Source organism: Spermophilus citellus (genome assembly GCF_964194105.1).
Source record: "Spermophilus citellus genome assembly, chromosome: 9".
NCBI classification, from domain to species: domain Eukaryota; kingdom Metazoa; phylum Chordata; class Mammalia; order Rodentia; family Sciuridae; genus Spermophilus; species Spermophilus citellus.
The window spans coordinates 975870-995967 of record NC_138191.1 but is presented as its reverse complement, the minus strand read 5'-3'; the positions used below and the strand labels follow the sequence as shown (position 1 = coordinate 995967).

The 20098-nt window shown below is 37.3% G+C and overlaps 1 protein-coding gene and 1 pseudogene across 8 annotated transcripts in view; one reads left to right on the top strand and one right to left on the bottom strand.

Annotated features, from left to right (window-relative positions):
* The window catches only part of RNF115 (ring finger protein 115), a gene marked incomplete at its 5' end in the record, with an annotated part of 89708 nt that overhangs the window by 36217 nt on the left and 33393 nt on the right, over positions 1-20098 (top strand). For 5 of the 7 annotated variants that reach the window (XM_081306293.1, XM_081306291.1, XM_081306294.1 and 2 more), the window contains one exon: positions 18875-19089. The exons of the other annotated variants lie outside the window; for them this stretch is intronic. In XM_081306293.1, coding sequence (XP_081162419.1) covers positions 18875-19089 — 215 coding nt within the window. The remainder of the gene's footprint in view (positions 1-18874; positions 19090-20098) is intronic. 7 annotated transcript variants of the gene reach the window in all.
* On the bottom strand, positions 4127-5375 carry LOC308657211 (heterogeneous nuclear ribonucleoprotein A1-like; annotated as a pseudogene). The gene has a single exon. The product of its transcript is annotated as a heterogeneous nuclear ribonucleoprotein A1-like (transcript).

The following is a 20098-nucleotide window of genomic DNA, read 5'->3' as shown; positions in this document are numbered from 1 at the left end:
TAGCCCTTCCAAAGATCTGTTCTTCCAGTAGCTGAGGCTTTGGCAAGTTACTTTTGAAAAACTTTGATTAGGAGGAAGTAATAGTCTTTGAGACCTGTTGATGTTTTCAGTTCTTTTTCTGCTTCTTCATTGTGTATTTGGTATGAGAATAAAAAGCTTGTGCTGTTTTTGCAATAACAGTGTGGCAGACTCTAATTTAGAGGCATCACAATCAAGTAAAGAATGAGCAGCCAGAATTTTTATTTAGATTGCAAGAAAGCTTTCTTCACCAGTGTACACAGTACTGGTTTCTAGAGCTTGCTTCTCAGGTCAACTTGGTAGTTGGGGATAGATGAAGGCTAAGCCATTTATTGCCTTTCAAATCCCAAGATGGAGCCTATATTTAATTTCTTTATAAAATGTGGCATTCATATTTTTAGAGAAAAACAAAAAACTGTAATTTGAAAATAGGGCATCCTTTTCATATGAAATTCAGAGTATTTTTTTCACTTTTATATGAAATTCAGTGTACTTTTTTTCACTTTATCCATTTATCTTAAAAATATCTTCAGTTGTCTTTTTGACCATCTTAACTATTTTTAAATTGCAATTCAATGACATTATTATGATTTGTTTTTAATCATTTAGAAACTAGAGCCCAAAAGGGACAGACCATTTCGACCTGCAACAGACACTGGTTTTGCTTTTGCTTCTGGGTGTGTATCCTCTATTGTCACACAGCTTTTGGGCTCTAGAAAGCTGACCGATGCTAACAGAAAAGTTAAATCCCATAATCAGAATTCTTTTGTCTCAGGATCCCATTAGTCTTTTCCAGAGGTAGCTGAAATGTCTAGGGGTGTAGTGAAATGTTTTAGTATTTGTTTTGTATGTAAATTGAAACTACAGTTTCAATTGAAAAGTGGTATTTAATAAGGAGCCCATGAAACCCTGAACTTCTCTTAGTTTCTGAAATTATCTTAAGACCTATGTACTCCCTACCCCTCAAATCATTATTGAAAAACTTGGTGAATGTTTGGGTAATAGTCCCATTTTATTAAGAATGTTTTCTTTTTTTAAATTATTATTTATTTATTTTTATGTGGTCCTGAGGATGGAACCCAGGGCCTCACGTGCACTAGGCGAGCACTTTGTCGATGAGCCCCAGCCCCGGCCCAAGAATGTTTTCTTTTGCTTATGGTCTGTGGCACTTCCTAACCTGACTCCAGTTTTTTGGTTAATTCTGAATAGCCTGGTAGATGGGTTGAGTAGAATGTGCTTCCAGATAGATTATGTCTTTGAACTCTCATTTTTATGGAGTGAAAAACTTTTCTTAAAATTTATTCTGCTTTAGAATCCTGGTAGACTTTCTGACGTCAGCATCCCCCACCCCCTTGTGTGTTATTACTTCGAACAGATTATTGGTTTTTGATTGTGCAAATCCAATAAAAAACCTCATTTGATTTTAAGTGTTCTCTTTTAGGAAATGGAAGTAGATTGGTCTGTCAGTTTTTTAGGTATGACTCACCAGGAAGAGGTGCTTTGAGTAAGAAGAAAAATAAATATATGTAGTCAGTTTCCTAACTTTAGTAATGCTAAATCTGACACTGATGGCGTGAGCTATCCTTCAGGGGTTGATTTTGCAGAGTCATAGTGAGTGACTTCATGTTCTTTAGCAGTGACAGGCTTATAGCAAGGCATGATTATGCCCAGTTCTTTCTCCTTAGAATTCCCTTGTTATCGTGCCTCAACATTTAAATTTCTTCTTTTTAAAGTATATTTTGCATTTTAAAATTAGAAAAAAATCTGTCTTTAAAATATTGTAGATGTTGCCAGGGATTTTGAAAAGTTACCTAAGAAGACTGTTTTCCATGTTTTCATGCATAGCACTCTTCCAGAAGAAGGGGTGAGAAGCAGAGGTCATAGTCGCCGTGCCTACAAGGGACTTACAGTTTAGGTGGAGAGCAAATGTGAACACATGACACCAACAAGAAAACAAGGACGAGTGTACAGAGTATGATAAACTTATTGTGGGGTGTGTGTGACCACAATAGAAGGAAGGAAATCTTTCTTCAGGAAAGGTCATCTAGAGTGCTTAAAAGAGCACAGCCCCTGGAACCGTGTGACGCTGAGTTCAAATCCAGGGTCAGCCACTTAACTGTGCCTCTTTGTTCACTTTGAAAAGTAATGGGGTAAAATAATAATATCTACCTCATAGAGATGTGGTGAAGATTAAACTTATAGATGGTAGCTCTCAGTGCTAGATCTGCCGTATGGTGAGTGCCTCGTAACTTTCAGCCATTTTAAGACTTCATAGAAAAAGGTAAAACTTGCAGCAATGGTTGGTGCCTTAAAGAGGAGGCGGAATTTAGATAAGCAAAGATGTGAAAAAAAACCTCTCAAAATAGTCTGCCTAAGCTGTAAAGTTTTTGTACTCATGTCCCTGGAGAAAAAAGTTGGAAATAAAGTTATATATAGAAACTAAACTTATTTTTCTTTTCCATATTTTAGTTGATTATTTTAGCAAAGGCTATGCTCTATTTTACTGTTTTTCTTTAGCTGGAGATGCTTTACAGTGAAAAGGTTATTCTCTATAACAAGTATTTACTAATAACTGAAATCCTAAAATACTGTGTGTATTAGAAGAGATTTAGTCCAAGAAAACTTCTGATAAATTCTCAATTTTTTTTAAGTGAGGTTGTGGTGGTGATGATAGTGGCTAGTTGGAGAGAAAGCAGTAGGTAAGTTTCTAGTTAATGGGAACCGTGTGTGAGTGACATGTGAGGGATAGTGGGTAGGGAGTCTAACAATATTGCTAGCACTTTGGAGAAAGAGAAAGCATTGCTGTTCTGAAGTTCCTGATGGTATCTTGGGGAAGTGGACCCACGGCTACCTGAGGGCTTTCATTGATTACTTGAAAAGCTTCTGACCATGACCGGTGTCAGTGGGATATTTGATCTTAAGAGTCTCAGCTCACTTAACAGATCTCTTGATTGCAGGGATGACTGTGGGGACTGGAGCTCAGTGGCAGAGCGTGTGCTTGCCAAGCTTGAGGCCCTGGGTGCAATTCCTAGTATACAAACAAACAAAAAGCTCCAAAACCAACCGAACAAGCAAAACATCCAAACCCACTGATCAGCTCTTTTTTTTTTTTTTTAAAGAGAGAGGGGGGGGGGGGAGAGAATTTATTTATTTACTTTAGTTTTTTCGGCAGACACAACATCTCTGTTTGTACGTGGTGCTAAGGATCGAACCTGGGCTGCACGCATGCAAGGTGAGCGTGCTACCGCTTGAGCCATATCCCCAGCCCCTCTGATCAGCTCTTTACATCAAGAAGTTGTTTAAAAAAAAAATGGAAAGAGGGGCTGGGATTGTGGCTCAGCCACCTCACCTGGAATGGGCGGGACCCGGGTTCGATCCTCAGCACCACATAAAAATAAAGGCATTGTGTTGTGTCCATGTCCACCTAAAAAATAAATATTAAAAAAAAAGGAAAGAAAAAGAATGGCCATGCCTGCTGCTTCAGATTAGAGAAAGTCACGTAGGAGGACAAAAGGCTCAGGCTGCTCTAGGAGGCAGAGCACTCCCGCCTGCCTATTTACCTACATGAAATGTGGGGCCTGCTGGGGCTCAGCGGCAGTGCACTTGCCATTCTCAGCACCACCTATAAATAAATAAAATAAAGGCTCATCAACAACTACAACCAATATATTTAAAAATAAATAAATGAAATAAAATTTGTTATTGCTAAGCAGCATTATAATGACCAAAAAAGGTATTAAAAATATCTTGAGTCTTAACTATTTTAACTCTTTCTCAATACATTTCCATTCAGGTTTTGTCCTGAGGCATAAATCTGAAAATTATAACATTTAAGATTTTTTAAAAAATCCAAAACTCTCATATTCTCGTTACCGTCTTATAGCTTTATTTGTTTTTTTGGCATAATACTTCTCATTTTTTGTTTGCGTCATAACTGTTTTCAGTTGCAATCATTCAGTGCCATATTGTATTTATGCTTTTAAAAGTTTTCTTAGTATTATGTCATGAATATTTTCTTGTGTCTCTTTTTTGGGGGGATGCTGGGGTACCAGGGTTTGAACCCGGGGGGCTTAACCATTGAATCACATTCCCAGCTCTTTTTAATTAATCGAAATTTTAATTATTTATTTATTTTTAAAAAATACTTATATTTACCAATCAACAGCATGTGTGCGAAAAAAAAAAATCTACATTAAAACCCTGTGTGGAATGCTTTACAATTTCCACAGAACGGAAACTAGAGTTCCTGTTATCAGCTAGTCACAAGCACAGTCCTGCAGGTTCTGCCCATCCACACGAGTACTGTCTAAACCATGCCTTCTTATAGCAGCCAGGCCCTGCCACCTACCCTGTGCTTAGCTGAGTTCACAGTCCCTTGGAACCTGTAGCTTCCCTGCTCTTCCATTGCTCTCCTCTCCTCTAAGTGTTTTTTCCTCGCAGCGTTCAAGCCTTCAGCCACTGCCATAGCTATCGCTGCTGCCATAGCCACCTTGTTTGGTGGTTTGGCAAAGTATAGGCCTCCATTCCATAAGGTCCAGAATTTCTGCCTCCAAAGTTTCTACCGTCCATGGGTCCAAAATTTGATGACTGCTGCAATTGCCAAAGTCATTGTAGCTTCCACCACCTCCAAAATTGCTTCCATCATTACCAAATCCATTGTAGCCATCCCTGCTGCCATCATATTCACGACCACCATGGCTGCCATCGAAGCCACCATGACCACTGAGGTTTCCTCCATGACCAAAATGGCTATTTCCACAGAAACCACTCACATGACCACCACCAAAGTTTCCAGAACCACTTTGACCTATTTGGCTAGAAGAAGCACTAGCCATCTCTTGCTTTGACAGGGCTTTTTCCTTACTTCACAGTTGTGCCCACTCACAGTATGGTATTTCTGAATGACACTCTTATCCACTGAGTCTTGGTCGTTAAAAGCTACAAAAGCAAAGCCCCTCTTCTTCCCAGTGTGTTGGTCAGTCGTGATTTCAATAACTTCACTTTTCCCATACTGTTCAAAATAGGTGATGTTCTTAAATGCCCACCATCAGAGATCTTTTCACAGTTAAGTGGCCCCTGGTCTTTGAGAATCTTCTTGAGACAGCTCTCTTTGGTTCCACATCTTTTCAGTCCACCTCGTGATCTTGCATGCAGAGCTGCAGCCACTTCCTCCACAGTGGCATAAGTGACAAACCCAAAAGCCCTGGAGCTCTTGGTGCTTGGGTCTCTCGTTACCACACAGTCCACGAGTGTCCCCCTTGCTCTGAAGGGCTTCTCATCAGTTGTTTCAAAGCTCAGCCCTCCAGTGAATAGCTTCCGCACTTGTTTGGGCCCTTTGGGGGCTCTAATTTAGACATGACAGCAGTAGGAAGAGAAACTTTACTGATGCTTTCTTAGCAGCATCCACAGGCAGAAAGGAGTAAGTAATGAACGTATCCACCTTAATTTTTTTTTATTTTGAGACAGGGTCTTGCTAAGTTGCTAGATTGGCTTTAAACTCATGATCCTTCTGCCTCAGCCTCCTGAATTGTGGGGATTCCAAGTGTGTGCCACCATGCCCAGCTTTTTATTGTGTTTCTACAGTTATACATTTTATAACTTATTCTTTATGTATTAAGAATATATATTTGATAGCTGGGTGCAATGGCGCATGCCTGTAATCCCAGCCATTCGGGAGGCTGAGGCAGGGGATCAAGAGTTCAAAGCCAGGGGCCTGGGGCTGTGGCTCAGTGGCAGAGCACTTGCCTAGCATATGTGAGGCACTGGGTTCAATTTTCAGCACCACATATAAATAAATAAAATAAAGGTCCATTGACAACTAAAAAATTATTAAAAAAAAAAAAAAGAGTTCAAAGCCAGCCTCAGCAAAAGTGAGGTGCTAGCAATTCAGTGAGACCCTGTCTCTAAATAAAGTAACAAAACGGGGGTAGGGATGTGGCTCAGTGGTCAGGTGCCCCTGGGTTCAATCCCTGGTGCCAAAAATAATAATAATAATAATATTTTATGGCTTTACATTCTTTAGTGTTGACACTTTATTTATTAAACTATTTTCCTGTGATACACATGTCTAATTGTATGTGATGGTTGGTTATCAATCATAATTCTTCCCTCCATCTCTGAGTCTAAAATGTATTGAGAAATAAAACAGCAGCCAGACAGATGGAAATAAAACTTTAATTTTTTTCAAGTGAATTGGAGAACACAGTTGACCTGTGGCCAGATGGATGTTCTCTTTATACAGATGACTTGCCTGAGAATGAGAGTTGCAGAGTAGCAGGCACACATATTCAGAGCACCTGTTTGCATCTGTGCAGCTTCCTGATACATGAACGAACTCCATCCATTGGAGAATGTGAACTGGTAGAGATTAGGCTCCTGTTATACACCAGATCTATCAGTCCTCTGGTTGGAAAACTACTTAGGAATGAATGAAGAGGTCCAAAGTGTTGATTTCTCTTAACCTTTAGGTTTAATCAAATTTAACTCTCTAGAGAGCAGGAGTTGGGAATAGTGACTGTGGTAGTTGTGGGAGGAGATCAATAAATAGCCTTTGAGGGCGTTTTGCTTCTACTTTCATGAAAACCCTCTCCATACTAATTTGTGTACTTTTTGCTCCTGGGACCTATGGTACTCATCTTAACTGGCCTGCAGAAGCCATCAAGAACAGTGTATGGGTAAATTAAATTGAACAAAGTAAAATTGTGCTGTTTTTGATTTACAAATGATTCAACCTAATTTTTTTTTTTTTAAGTTGAAGTTTCAAACCATCTTTCTTCAAGTAAACTATCCTTTACCTGTTTGCTGTTTTTCTGTCTCAGCCAGAGGGCTTGCATTCAGGTGCCAGGTAGAGTTGGGGTTCTTTGAGCAATTGCTTCCTTGATTGTATCTTTAAGGTCTAATTAATTCAGCCAAATCTTTCATGTCTCATTTTTAGAGAATATGGAGTTAAAATGACATACATTACAGTATCTGCTTCACATCTAGTTTAGAAATATCAAGCATAAAACTCCTGAGCTCTTCAATGGTTGTTCAAAGAACAGTGATGTTACCATAATTCAGTATATGCTAAGTTCAGAATCATAACAATGTGGCCAAGATGTCAACACACTGTTTTTTGCAGTACTGGGGGTTGAACCCAAGGCCCTCATACATGCTAAGCGGATGCTCTACCACTGAGCCTCATCCCCAGTGCCGAGTTTCTGTTCTCGCTACTAAAAGGCTCAGGGGTCACTCCAGTTGAACTGGGCTAACTGGGCTGCGCACAATAACCCCACAAGAGACACAAATACCTTTTTGTTTGGGGTTGCTGTGACGGCTCCTCTGACCTTAAGGGTCTGCAGGAAGGGAGAGCAAGAGCACACACTGACCCCTTTTATTGAGGAGAAGCTATTCAAATGAGGCAAGGGGTCAGGTTTCAGGGGGCTGAGTCTATCTTCATGATGTCCACTGTCAGCAGGTTGACTGACACCTGGGTAGGCCACACCCAGGGGCACAGTAAGAGAAGGGGACACACACAAGGCACTTCCATGGATGATTCTATCCTAAACAGGGCAAGGGGTTAGATTACAAAGGAACAGGTGAGCATAGCTCCACCCATGGGGCTGTAGCAAGACACACCCATGCACAAGACACCGACCCTCGACCCTCGCACCTCGCACCCAAGAAGGGTGGGGAAAGTTCTGCCACATTTCTGTGACTGAGCGCCTCAGCACCTAGCCCGGGAGTGTGACTCAGTCATGTGCAAGGTTGCTCTCCCACACCCCAGCACTTTTTATTTTGAGATAGGGTCTTGGTGAGTTGTCCAGGTCTTGAGCTTGCAATCCTCCTTCCTCAGCCCCCGAGTAGCTGGGATTACAGGTATATGCCACCATACTTGTCTCTCATCACAAATTAAATAGTAACTGAAGGTGGAAAAGGTAAAGAAGAAAATATTTTTGGTGTGAGCTTGCCAGCTTTTGGGTCAGTAAGTGCCAGGTACCCAGAGTCCAGGGACTGTAAAGTTATATTCATTTTGGAGAAATTGCTGTTTAAGGAATTATGTACGGTGTTTACATTATTAGGGAGTAGAGGGGTTGTACATCCCCCCCCTCTTTTTTGTGAGTAGCATTTCAGTACTCCGTGTTCTTACAAAATTGAAAATTTTGCTATGGTGGTAGGCAGCCATGAGATATGTTTTGAGTGCCCTTTCTCCCCATCCAATTATTACAGATCCATCCCTTAATTTCCATTTACCTTCTGAGTGAGTCTTATATTCTAGGTACCCCAGGGTCAACTGGAGGACAAGCTCAGTTTTTACTTACCTTTCAGTACACCACTGCTCTTGTTCCATGATTCATTCTGACAGTACTTCTGCCGTTCTAATGTTTTTCCTAAATTCATTGAATAAATCTATTTCCTAGGGACAGGCCTTTTAAAGCACAAATCTTTTAAATTATACACTTAGCTTTTAGTTGCAATAATTTTATTCATCCTTCCATTTACCTCTAAGTAGAAGCTTTATTTCTATAGTAGAAGTTTGGCACTTATTTGCTAAAAAAAGCTATTGACTTTCTCTGGATGAAAATATGGTTTTAGTTTCTAGTATCTGAAACCTGATTGAAGAATTAACTCTCCAAAAACAACTCATGGATCCACATATGGTTTAAATAAGATAAAGAATAGTTTGGGGCAACCACTATACCGCTTAATTCATCTTCCAATGGTAGTCTAATGTTTCTATAGCCATAGTGAGTATATTATAATCATATAATTTATCTTCCAAACTGGGATACTTTGAATGTGAAAAGATACACTAAAAGTAGTAAAAATGATGTAATTTTTTTGAAATGTACTTATTGATGCCAAATTGGTTTTATTAACCAAGATCTCCTCATGAACATAGAAGCAAAAATGCCAAACAAAATCTTAGCAAGTAGAGCCCAACAATATATAAAAAAGGCGATGCATTATGATCAAGTAGGGTTTAATTCCAAGAATACAAGTTTGGTTCAAGATTTGAAAATCAATGTGCAGCCTGGTGTCTTGGCGCATGCCTGCAATCCCAGCTACTCAGGAGGCTGAGGCAGGGGGATTTCAGGTTTGAGGCCAGTCTCAGCAGTTTGACTCTGGTCTCAAAATAAAAAGGGCAGGGGACGTAACTCAGTGGTACAGTACCCCTGGGTTCAGTTCTCAGTACCAAAGAATAAAAATAAAAAGGTCTGGGGATATAGCTCTGTGGTAGAGCGCTCCTATGTTCAGTTCCCAATGTCAAAAAAGAAAAGAAAATCAATATAATTCACCATATTAACACTGAAAAATAAAAACCATGTGATTATCTCAATAGTAAAAAAAATAGTATTTGACAAAATTCAGCATCCATTTTCAAAAATGCTAAGAAAGGCAGGAATAGATGGGAACTGCCTTAATTTGACAAAAGGCATCCACTAGAAGCATTGCAGTTAATGTTATAGGTGCTGATGGAAGATGAAGATCAGCTATGATCACAAGACCAGGGTGCCCCTCCCTTCTCTTCCACATTGTACTGGTTTTAGCTAGTGTGATAAAGTTAACTGGCTAGCTAGGTAGACAGACAGATATAAATGGCATCTAGGTTGGAAAAGAAAATATAAAGCTATCTTTATTTGCAATTGATGTGTTCTTGTGTATAGAAAATTTAATGGAACTTACAAAACTATTAGAGCTAGAGAGTTTAACAACATTCTAGGATACAAAAAATATACAAAAATCACTTTATGCTAACAGTGAACAGTTGGAAATTGAAATTTTTAAAAATAGTGTTTATGATAGCATCAAAGGTATGAAATACTTGAAATTTCAGAAAGGATACAGAGAACATAGAGAAATTATAACATTATTTAGAGAAATTAACACTGGAATAACTAGAGAAATATATCATACTTATGAGTCAGAAGCCTTATTAAGTCTTATTAAGATACCATTTATAGAGTTAGTTCAATTCCAGTTAAGATCCTAGCTGGTTTTTTTTTTTTTTTTTTTTGGTAGAAAATGACAGATTCTAAAATTTGTGTGGAAAAACAAGTATATAGAATAGCTAGAACAATTTTCAAGATCAAGGTTGGAAGACTAAGATTACCTAATACAGGGACATAACCAATACAGTACCAGGACCGTGGTATTGCCATTAAGGTAGATAAACAGAAAAGAGAGTCCAGAAACAGACTCATACACTATGAACACTGGTTTGGAATAAACACAAAGTCAATCCAAGAGAAAAAAGATAGTCTGTTTATGAAAAGGTGCAATTGGATATGTATGTACAAAAATGTGAACTTCTATACATATTTTAAGCCATATACATAAATTAATACAAGATGAATCATAAAAACCTAAGACTATAAAACATAAAAGAAAACAGGAGGAAACCTTTGTGACTTTAGGCTAAGATTTCTTAAATACGTCACAAAAAATACGATCCATAAAATAGCAAATTGATAAATTTGACTTTATCAAAATTAATAACCTCAGCTATTCTCGTGAGTATGAAAAGGCAATCACAGACTAGGAAAGAAATAGTTGAAAATCACTTATCTGCCTGGCTTGGTGGTGCATGTTTATAATCCTAGCAACTCTGGAGGCTGAGGCAGGAGGATTACAAGTTCAAAGCCAGCCTCAGCCATTTAGGCCTTATGCTACTTAGTGAGACCCTATCTCAAAATTATAAAGGACTGGGGATGTTAGTTTAGTGGCTAAAAGGGCCCCTGTGTTTAATCCCCAGTACCCCAAAACAAAAAACCAGAAAACAAATAAAATCATCCATCTGGTAAAGAACTATATTGAAGAGCCTTATAAAGAACTCTTAAAATGGAATAATAAGAAATCTGCTCAATTCTGAAAAATGGCAAAGATTTGAATACTTTGCCTCATCAAAGAAGGTGTAGTTGGTAAATAAATATACAGAAATACTTGATATAATTAGTCGTTAGGGAAATGGAAATTAAAACCACAATGACCATCCCCTGCCAGCTGCTGCTGGAGGCTGTGGGGCTGAGTAAGGGAAATCGGTACAGTGCCCAGGGTGAGCGACAAATTCCGGTTCTTCCAACAATGATCCAAGCCTAACAGAATTGACTACGATAGCAACTCATCTAGTCAAGGAAGCCAACAAATTTGACGGCGAGTACTACAGAAGAAAAGCAGCAGTTCAGCAGTGGGTAGAATACAGGATCACTCAAGCCGACAGTAGAATAAAGAGGAGATCCACACTGTTGAAGAACCTTAATTCGTATCTTGAGATAAAGTCCTCTTTACAGCATGTAACTTTATTATATTGTGGACTTCATTGCTTTATAGTTGACTTGACAGTTCAAGAAAAGAAGTATCTTGGGCTGGGGATGTGGCTCAAGCGGTAGCACGCTCGCCTGGCATGCGTGCGGCCCGGGTTCGATCCTCAGCGCCACATACCAACAAAGATGTTGTGTCCGCCGAGAACTAAAAAATAAATATTAAAAATTCTCTCTCTCTCTCTCTCTCTCTCTCTCTTTAAAAAAAAAAAAAAGAAAGAAAGAAGTATCTTTTAACATGTTTTGCCAGGTTCAGCATTATTGAGGCACCAGGCAACGTCTCCCTAGTGTTATCTTCATCAAGAACAGACTATATATTAACTCCGACTGGAAGTTACTGTGCATACAGAAGTGTGATTAAAGTGTTTTAAATGGAAAGTGTATCCTGGAACACAGTACTCACGTAAATTGATAAGCTGTTATTGTTTTCTTGTCAAATTTGGTGTCTGCATGTTTTATTTGTTTTTTTAGTTGAAGTTTTCAAATTTTTATGTAAAAATTCAATTGTTATTAAAAAAAAGTTGAGGGGCTGGGGTCCTGGCTCAGCGGTAGGGCTAGAGCGCTTGCCTACCATGGGTGAGGCCCTGGGTTTGATCCTTAGCACCGCATAAAAATAAATAAGTAAAATGAAGGTATTGTGTCCAACTACAACTAAAAAATAAAAATATTAAAACAAAGTTGAAATCAAGTTACAAATTACTTTGTTTTTAATAGAGGGAATTTGTTTTAATAAAAGTTGCAAATCGGTGACTTAGTTTTTTAAAAAACGTAGGGAGCACTTTCAGTGGTTGACATATTTGTCTATTTATTGACTTCTTATTTGTATTTTAAAATTCTCTTATTATGGATATTTACATAATTTCTTTATTAAAAACTATGATAAATTATACCAAGGATAGAGAAAGGGAAGACAGATGTATTTGTTTTCAGATACTTAGGTGAACTAATAACTGGTTGAAAAACTTAAAAAACAAAACACAATGAAAGACTACTGCATTTCTATCAGAATAGCTGAAATCTAAAAAAAGACTGACCATATTAAATATTTGCAAGGCTGCGGAACAACTGAAACTGACATATAAAATGGTCCAACCACTTTGGAAAAGAGGTTAACTTTGGAGAAAGGTAATATACATATATACATACATATATATAATCTAGCTATTGCACTTTTCTACCCCCCAGGAAAGAGAAAAAAAATATGTATATATATGCAAATGTTCATAGTAACTTTATTTGTAATAGAAACTAGAAGCAACCCAAATCCTATCAACAGGTGGATGTATCAACAAATCTTGATATATCCGTACTATGAAATACTACTCAGCAATAAAATGGCAAAACCATTGATACATGTAAAAGTATGGATGAATCTAAAAATAATCGATTGAAAGAAGCCAGACAAATAAAGAATAACTGCATTTTCATTCCTTTAGAAAAAATACAAACCCCAGGACAATCAGTTGTTGCTTGCGAGTGGGGAGGGACAGGATAGAGATCACGTAGGAACACTAGGAAATGTTTGGGGTAATGGTTATGCTCCTTATCTTGATTTAATGTTTTATCAGAAGCCTCTGAGCTTTTTTGAAATTGCATTTCTAAGGTTAATAACTTTGAAATTATTTACCTTCAATTGATTCATCTTAATAGACTGTAGTTTTATGTTTTTTTGTGTGCTGTGAGGGGGTACTGGGTATTGAACCCAGGGTCATTTTACCACTGAACTACATCCCAAGCCCTTTTTTATTTTTTTATTTTGAGAGAGGATCTCACTAAGTTGTTGAGGCTGGCCTCCAACCTGGAATCCTGCCTTAACCCCTGGAATCACTGGGATTACAGGTGTCTGCCACTGTGCCTGGATAGAACATAGTATTTTAAAATTCACATACCATGTAATTAACTCCTTTAAAATGTTCCATTCAACAGTTTTAGTAAATTCACCAACTCATACAACTAATTACCACTAATTCTAGAACTTTTTCATCTTGTGCCCATTTGTGTTCATTTCTTATTTCTCCACAATTCTCCTACCCCAGGGAACTGACAAATCTATTTTTCTGTTTTTGTTGGTTTGCCTGTATATAGGACATTTGCTATAAATTGAATCATACAACATGTGATCTCTTGTGACTCTTTCCCACTTAGCATAATTTTTTTTAATATTTATTTTTTAGTTGTAGTTGGACACAATACCTTTATTTCACTTACTTATTTTTATGTGGTGCTGAGGATCGAGCCCATGGTCTACCATGTGCGAATCGAGCGCTCTATCGCTGAGCCATAACCCCAGCCCCTCCACTTAGCATAATATTTTTAAGGTTCATTTATATTGTAGCATGTATCAGCACTTCATTTGTTTTTATGGCTGTATAATAGATTTTATTGATGTCTTGCATTTTATCAGTTATCCATTCATCAGTTGATGGACATTTGGGTTGTGTACACTTTATGACTATTACTAAGTATGTTGCTGTGAATATTTTCCAGTTCTCTTTATTATATAATAACAGTGAAATTACTGGATCATAAGGTAACTGTTTAACATTTTTAAAGAGCAGACCTTAATATTTTAAGTGGTATTGATTTGATCATAGTTGGTTCAGAACAAATTCTGCTACCTGGAAGGTATTGTCCATCCTAGTTTTTTTTCTTTTTTTTCTTCTTTTTAATATATTGAAATCGGACATGTTATCTTTTTGCTTCTGTTCAGAGTCACTTTTTTGGGTTTTCAAGACAAAATTTATCACATGAACTGTCTGTGTGATTCTATTTCACTGAAACTCTATAATAGTGTTCCCTATTAGTTTTTACTTACATAAGTTGTGTCCTGAATACCCAGTTTTGTTGATGAACTATTTTCTTTCTCTTATGCTTGTCTGTGTCTGCTCAGAGACAGATGACCTAAAGTTGTTCTATTTTTTTTTTTCTGAAGCTATTCTTATCCTTAGTATGGATTTGGTGTAAATTTGTGAGGTGTTTTCTTTTATCCTGTATTCTATGGTCAGGGTGCACTATTATTTGGGGATGAAATAGGCCACAAATATTGACTGCTACTATTAGTTTGCACTAATTTGCAGTTTCCACACAAACTGCAAAATGCCTCATGCTGATGTTGAAACTACATCTAAACTTGCATCTTTAGAATCTCTCCATTTTATGAAGTTTGATGTCAATCAAAAATGTAGTTATCAAAGCAGATTATTCAGAGTATGAACTTGCAGCTTAACTCTTCTTCTCGTCAAAATTTAATATTGTTTCTTATCTTAGTTATAATGAAAAATGACTACTTTGGGCATTTTTTTCAAATGTGGAACTTTATTTATGTAGATAGATTTCTTCCTGTAGTTTACCCTAGTGGATTGAGAATATGAAGGAGTCTGTTCATACTTTTTCACTTATGGATGGCAAATATAGTTGGGGATTTAATTTTTGCATTTCCTTTGGATTTTGGGTTAAGAACCTTACATTCTAGACCACTTTTCATTCAAGAAACAAGTGATCTGTTACAGACTGAGACTGTCACGAGGAAAAAAAGGGAAATAAGTCTAGTGTAAGAAGGACCGTGACAGTTAAAATAAAATGGTGCTGTACCTCAGTATTTAGAGAGATCTTATCCGTGTTTTTACCATGTATGTTATTTTTTTACTTTTCAGATTGTATATTAGCATTTTAAAAACATTTTACCAATGTTGGCTAGAACAGTAAGCTGTTATAAGCTGTTGTACTCTGGTAGGAGTGTAAATGGGTGTACATGTTTGGAAGGTAGTATAATACTGTCTACCAAAGTGCTTATACTCAGTAATTCTATTTTTGTGCCACAGGATGTTAATATGAAAAAGAAGGAAAGCTTCCCAGCACATTTTATGGAGCTAGTATAACCTGGTACCAAAGCCAGACAAGGGTAGTTTTCTGAAGGAATAAATACAGAAATGAACTCAAAAGAGCAAACATAGAATCCAGTAATATATCATAAGCCAAATTGAGAATTCAAGATTGTGTTAATAGAAAAACTGTTGATATAATTTTACAGATTAAAAATAAAAAAACATAATTATCTAAATATAGAAAACGTATTTGATTAATTCAATGTTCATTCATGTTAAACATTCTAAGTAAACTAGGATTAAAAGGAAACTTGTTTTATCGGATAGAGGGGTACTTTCAAAACATAATGATAATGCAAAACATAGTACTTGGTGACCAATTGTCAGGCATATTCTCTTTAAAATCAGGAACAAGAGGAAGGTGCCTGCTATAGTTGTTTCCTGTCAATATTGTATTGCAATTACATAAGAAGAAATGAAGTTAAAGGTTGGGGAAGAGACAAAATTATTGTTTCTCTCAGATGATATGATTATGTATGTTTTTGGGGTTTTCCATGTAGGTAATTATTAGAATTATTAAGAGTTCAGGGCTGGGGCTGTAGCTCAGTGGTAGAGCACTTGCCTAGCACATGTGCCACATAAAAATAAAACAGAATACGGATATAGTGAAAAAAATTGTTATTAAAAAAAGATCAGCAAGTTTTCTGTATATTAAGGTAAGTACAAAAACAAACCATTTTTGTTAATAGCAATTAACTGTTAAAACACAGAATTTTAAAAAAGATACATTTACCATTTTCAGCAAAGAATTGGTAATATTATCTAACAAAAGTTTAGCAGGACCTTTATGGAGAAAGGTACAAAACTGTTGAAAGACATAACCATTGAAAGAAGACTTGGATAAATTGGGATTGAGTGCAGCTAGTCTGTATTTTTGGTAGGAAGACTTGATATCATAAAAATGTTCATTGCCTTCAAAATAATCTATAACAGTGCTTCACAAATTTCAATGTGCATGTGAAAAAGTTTCTGATGCAGATAGACTCAGTGTGGTCAGATTTCTGCTTTCCTAATAAAGCTCCCAGATGATGTTAATGTTTGTTAACAGGATAAAAAGATTAATTGCATTACAAGTAAATGTTCCAATGGGGTTTGCATGGGGAGCTTACCAGGCTAATTTAAAATAAATATGAAAGGTGAAAAATGATCAAGATATTCTTGAAATTTATGTAGGGAGAACTGATTTGTGAGATACTAAAATTTGTTATAAGACTTATAATAATTAAGACTGTGGTACCTATGCAGATCAATGAACCTGTATATATATATATATATAAACTCAAAACAGACCCAGAAAGGAAGAATTATTTGATAAAAGGTATTGGAACAATTGATTATGTTTGAAAAACAAATTAAATTGAATCCCTATGATGTTAGGTCTTACAAAAAATTAGTAGACTAAAGACTTATATATTTATGACAAACCTTTAAACTTACTTGAAGAAAATAGAGGACAGTTTGTTTGTTTGTTTGTTTGTTTGTTTCTGTGTGGTGTTGGGGATCAAACCGAGGGCACCGAGGTACATCCCCAGCCCTTGTTGGAGAAAATTTTTAACAGCTTGTGCTGGGGAAGGAATCTTTAAATCTTCAGAGGTACAAATCATGAGGGATCTGTGCTACATTAAAATTGAACTTCAAGAGCCTCCAGAAAAGAAAAAAAAAAAAAGAATCAGAATTGGGAGAATTGTACATATAGCAGCTGATGAAAGATCCGTATCTAGAATATATAAAGAGCTGCTACAAATCAGTTAGAGAGTTCATTAAATAGAAAAGTGTACCAAGGACATGGAAGATAATATGAGGGGCCAGGTTGTGGCTCAGTGGCAGAGCGCTGGCCTAGCAAGTTTGAGGCACTGAGTTCAGTCCCTGGCACCACATAAGAATACACAAAAAGAAAGATATGATTGACTGATGAGTACACAAAAAGATATTAGCCTTATTAGTATCAGAGAAAGCTAAGTAAAGCCACAGTGAAAGATGCTGTCTGTGAAAATGGCAAAGTAGGGACCTCTGGGGGTCATTCCTCAGCAAAAACGACAAAACTTGGGAAAAACTATCAGAATCAAGTTTATCAGAACTCTGGAAGACAGTCAAAGGCTCACCACGACCAATCAAACACTTAGCTGAAAGATATCTGGAGGAGTAAAAGAACTACAGGAACTCTAAATCTGGTAAAACTGCCTTTCAGTAATGACAAAAATCAAGATATATGCAGGAGGAAAACAAAAACCCAGACCAAAAACAACGGTGCTGTGATATCTAAGTGCTTGCAGGATGTGGCACAATGGAAACCTACAAAGGGAGGAAATTACAACAACAACAAAATAACATTGTAAAACCTATCAAGCTCCATAACTTTTTATAGCAGGTTATTAAATGAGAATGGAGTGGGATTTGTAGTCAGATTAATGTGCTGCTGGGTTACTAGCCTTTTTTCTGAGTTAGGAGGCTGTTACTACTGTGAGTCTCTGGAAGAAATGGTGAGGTTCTGAGGAATTTTAAGACCTGAGAAGTTTTCTGTCCTAGTTATTATATATACACTAAAGAATAAGCTCTTCCATTGACTTAAAACTTACTTTCTTTGTTTATTGGTACTAGAGTTTAACCCAGGGATGCTTTACCACTGAGCTACATCCTCAGTCCTTTTTGTCTTTTATTTTGAGACGGTCTCACTAAGTTGCTTAGGACCTCGCTGAGTTGCTGAGGCTGGCCTTGTGATCCTTCTGTCTTTAGCCTCCTGAGCAGCTGGGATTACAGGCCTGTGCTACCACACATGGCTTGACTTAAAACTTTAAACAAAGAAGTGGATTAGTATGACCAGTGTTACATACTTTGTGGATGGAGTTCAGTAAGTAGTATTCTGTAGATCTTTTGAGAAATCTGGTGTACAGATAGATAAAGCTTTAATTATTTTAAGGTAATTTTTCCCCCTAGTGATTCTTCTACCAAACCCAGTAACCCCCTATATCTCTTTTACTGATAAAAGTATGTACCACCGAATGCACTTACTAAGCACCCCTGTGCTGCCTTGGCACAGCTTTGACACAACCCTCCCCGATGCAGGTGCTGAGTCAAGAGAAGTACTTTGTGGACATTTGTCTCATTTTGTGGTGGTGATGCCCCACCGTACAGTCAGTTTATCAAGGTCTTTGTGGATGTCATCTATGACAGAACACAAGGTTGTAATGTTGATATCTATGGTTGATGATGCTTCGGATAGAAGTCCAGGATACCTTCAGCTTGTATTTATATTTCTGAAGGGGAGACTGATCAGAGGCATGTGGATGGATATAAGTGAGCTCAGCCATTAGCTTACTTGTTTCTTTTTTTTTTCCCCTAAATATTTATTTTTTAGTTGTACCTTTACTTTACCTGAGTATGGAACCCAGGGTCTTGCATGTGCTAAGCAAGCGCTCTACCGCTGAGACACAACCCCAGCACCCCTGCAGCTTACTTGTTTCTTTATGAAGAAAATAATTTATTTCGATTTTTAGATGTTTTTTTCCTTCTGTTTGCACCTTAAAAGACTTCTCATTTCCTTTCCATGAAACTGGGGAAACAAACATAGTTTGTTATTTTGGAGCTGCTGAATTTCAAAGTGTTAAAAGTTATTCCTTTCTATTTTTGTTATTTTTCCTTTTCCTAATGTGATTTATTTCTGGTTTTTACTAGCTCTGGGACCATTTGGATCACACGATGTTTTTCCAAGATTTTAGACCATTTCTAAGTAGCAATCCACTGGACCAAGATACTAGAGCCAATGAAAGGAGTCACCAGACTTCCACTGACTTCTGGGGACCAAGTAGGCCTCCAAGGCTGCCCGTTACCCGGAGACACAGGTCTCGAGGAAGCACTCCTCGCCCTGGCAGGTCTCCAGCTATTGAGGGGTGAGTAGTTGCTTTAAGTTCTCTTTAAGGGCAGTCTCGATCTGATAATGTGATACATGATAGCATGACATACTATATCTGATAGCATCATCTGGTCTTTACTATCTTTGTGCATAAAAGACAAGTTGAAAGTGAAGCTAAATTGTATATTCAGCTAATATCAGTTAACAAAGGGTAATAAACTACAGAGTGAAAAAATTTAAATTATAGTTATGTGTATAAGATATATATGAAACATAAATAAATTTCTTGCTAGAAGTGGGAAAAAAATTATAGGTCTATTAATAATGTTTCAGGCTCATATATAGATAATATGTTTATCAGATTTTCAGAAGACATTAAAAGGCACATCAAGTATTATGGATAACATTAAGATTCTAGGGCTGGTAGAGCGCTTGTCTAGTACGTGAGAGGCCCTGGGTTCGATTCTCAGCACCACATAAAAATAAATAAAATAAAGGTATTGTGTACGATTATAACTAAAAAATATTTTTAAAAAAGATTCAGAGATCTGTTCTAGAGCTCAACAGATGGGAACAATGGGCTTTTTTTTTTTTTTTTTTTTTTTTTTTTTAGAGAGATGAGATGAGAGAGAGAGAGAATTTTTAATATTTATTTTTTAGTTCTCGGCAGACACAACATCTTTGTTGGTATGTGGTGCTGAGGATCGAACCCGGGCCGCACGCATGCCAGGCGAGCGCGCTACCGCTTGAGCCACATCCCCAGCCCAACTGTTTTCATTTTATATAAGAAAAGTCTTAAGACTCAGAGAAATAAGGTAATGACTAGTGGTGGATCCAAGGACTTGACCTGAGGTTGTGTGATCTAGTGGTGTGCTAACACAGTAGCCACTAGCCATACATGGCCATATCTGTTTAAATTTAAATTAATGGAGAGTTAATAAAATCAGACATTCCTCATTCCTACTATTCACACTTCAAGGACTCATTGGTCACATATAGCACTAGTAGTCACCGAATTTGATAGCCCAGGTTACAGAACATGTCCG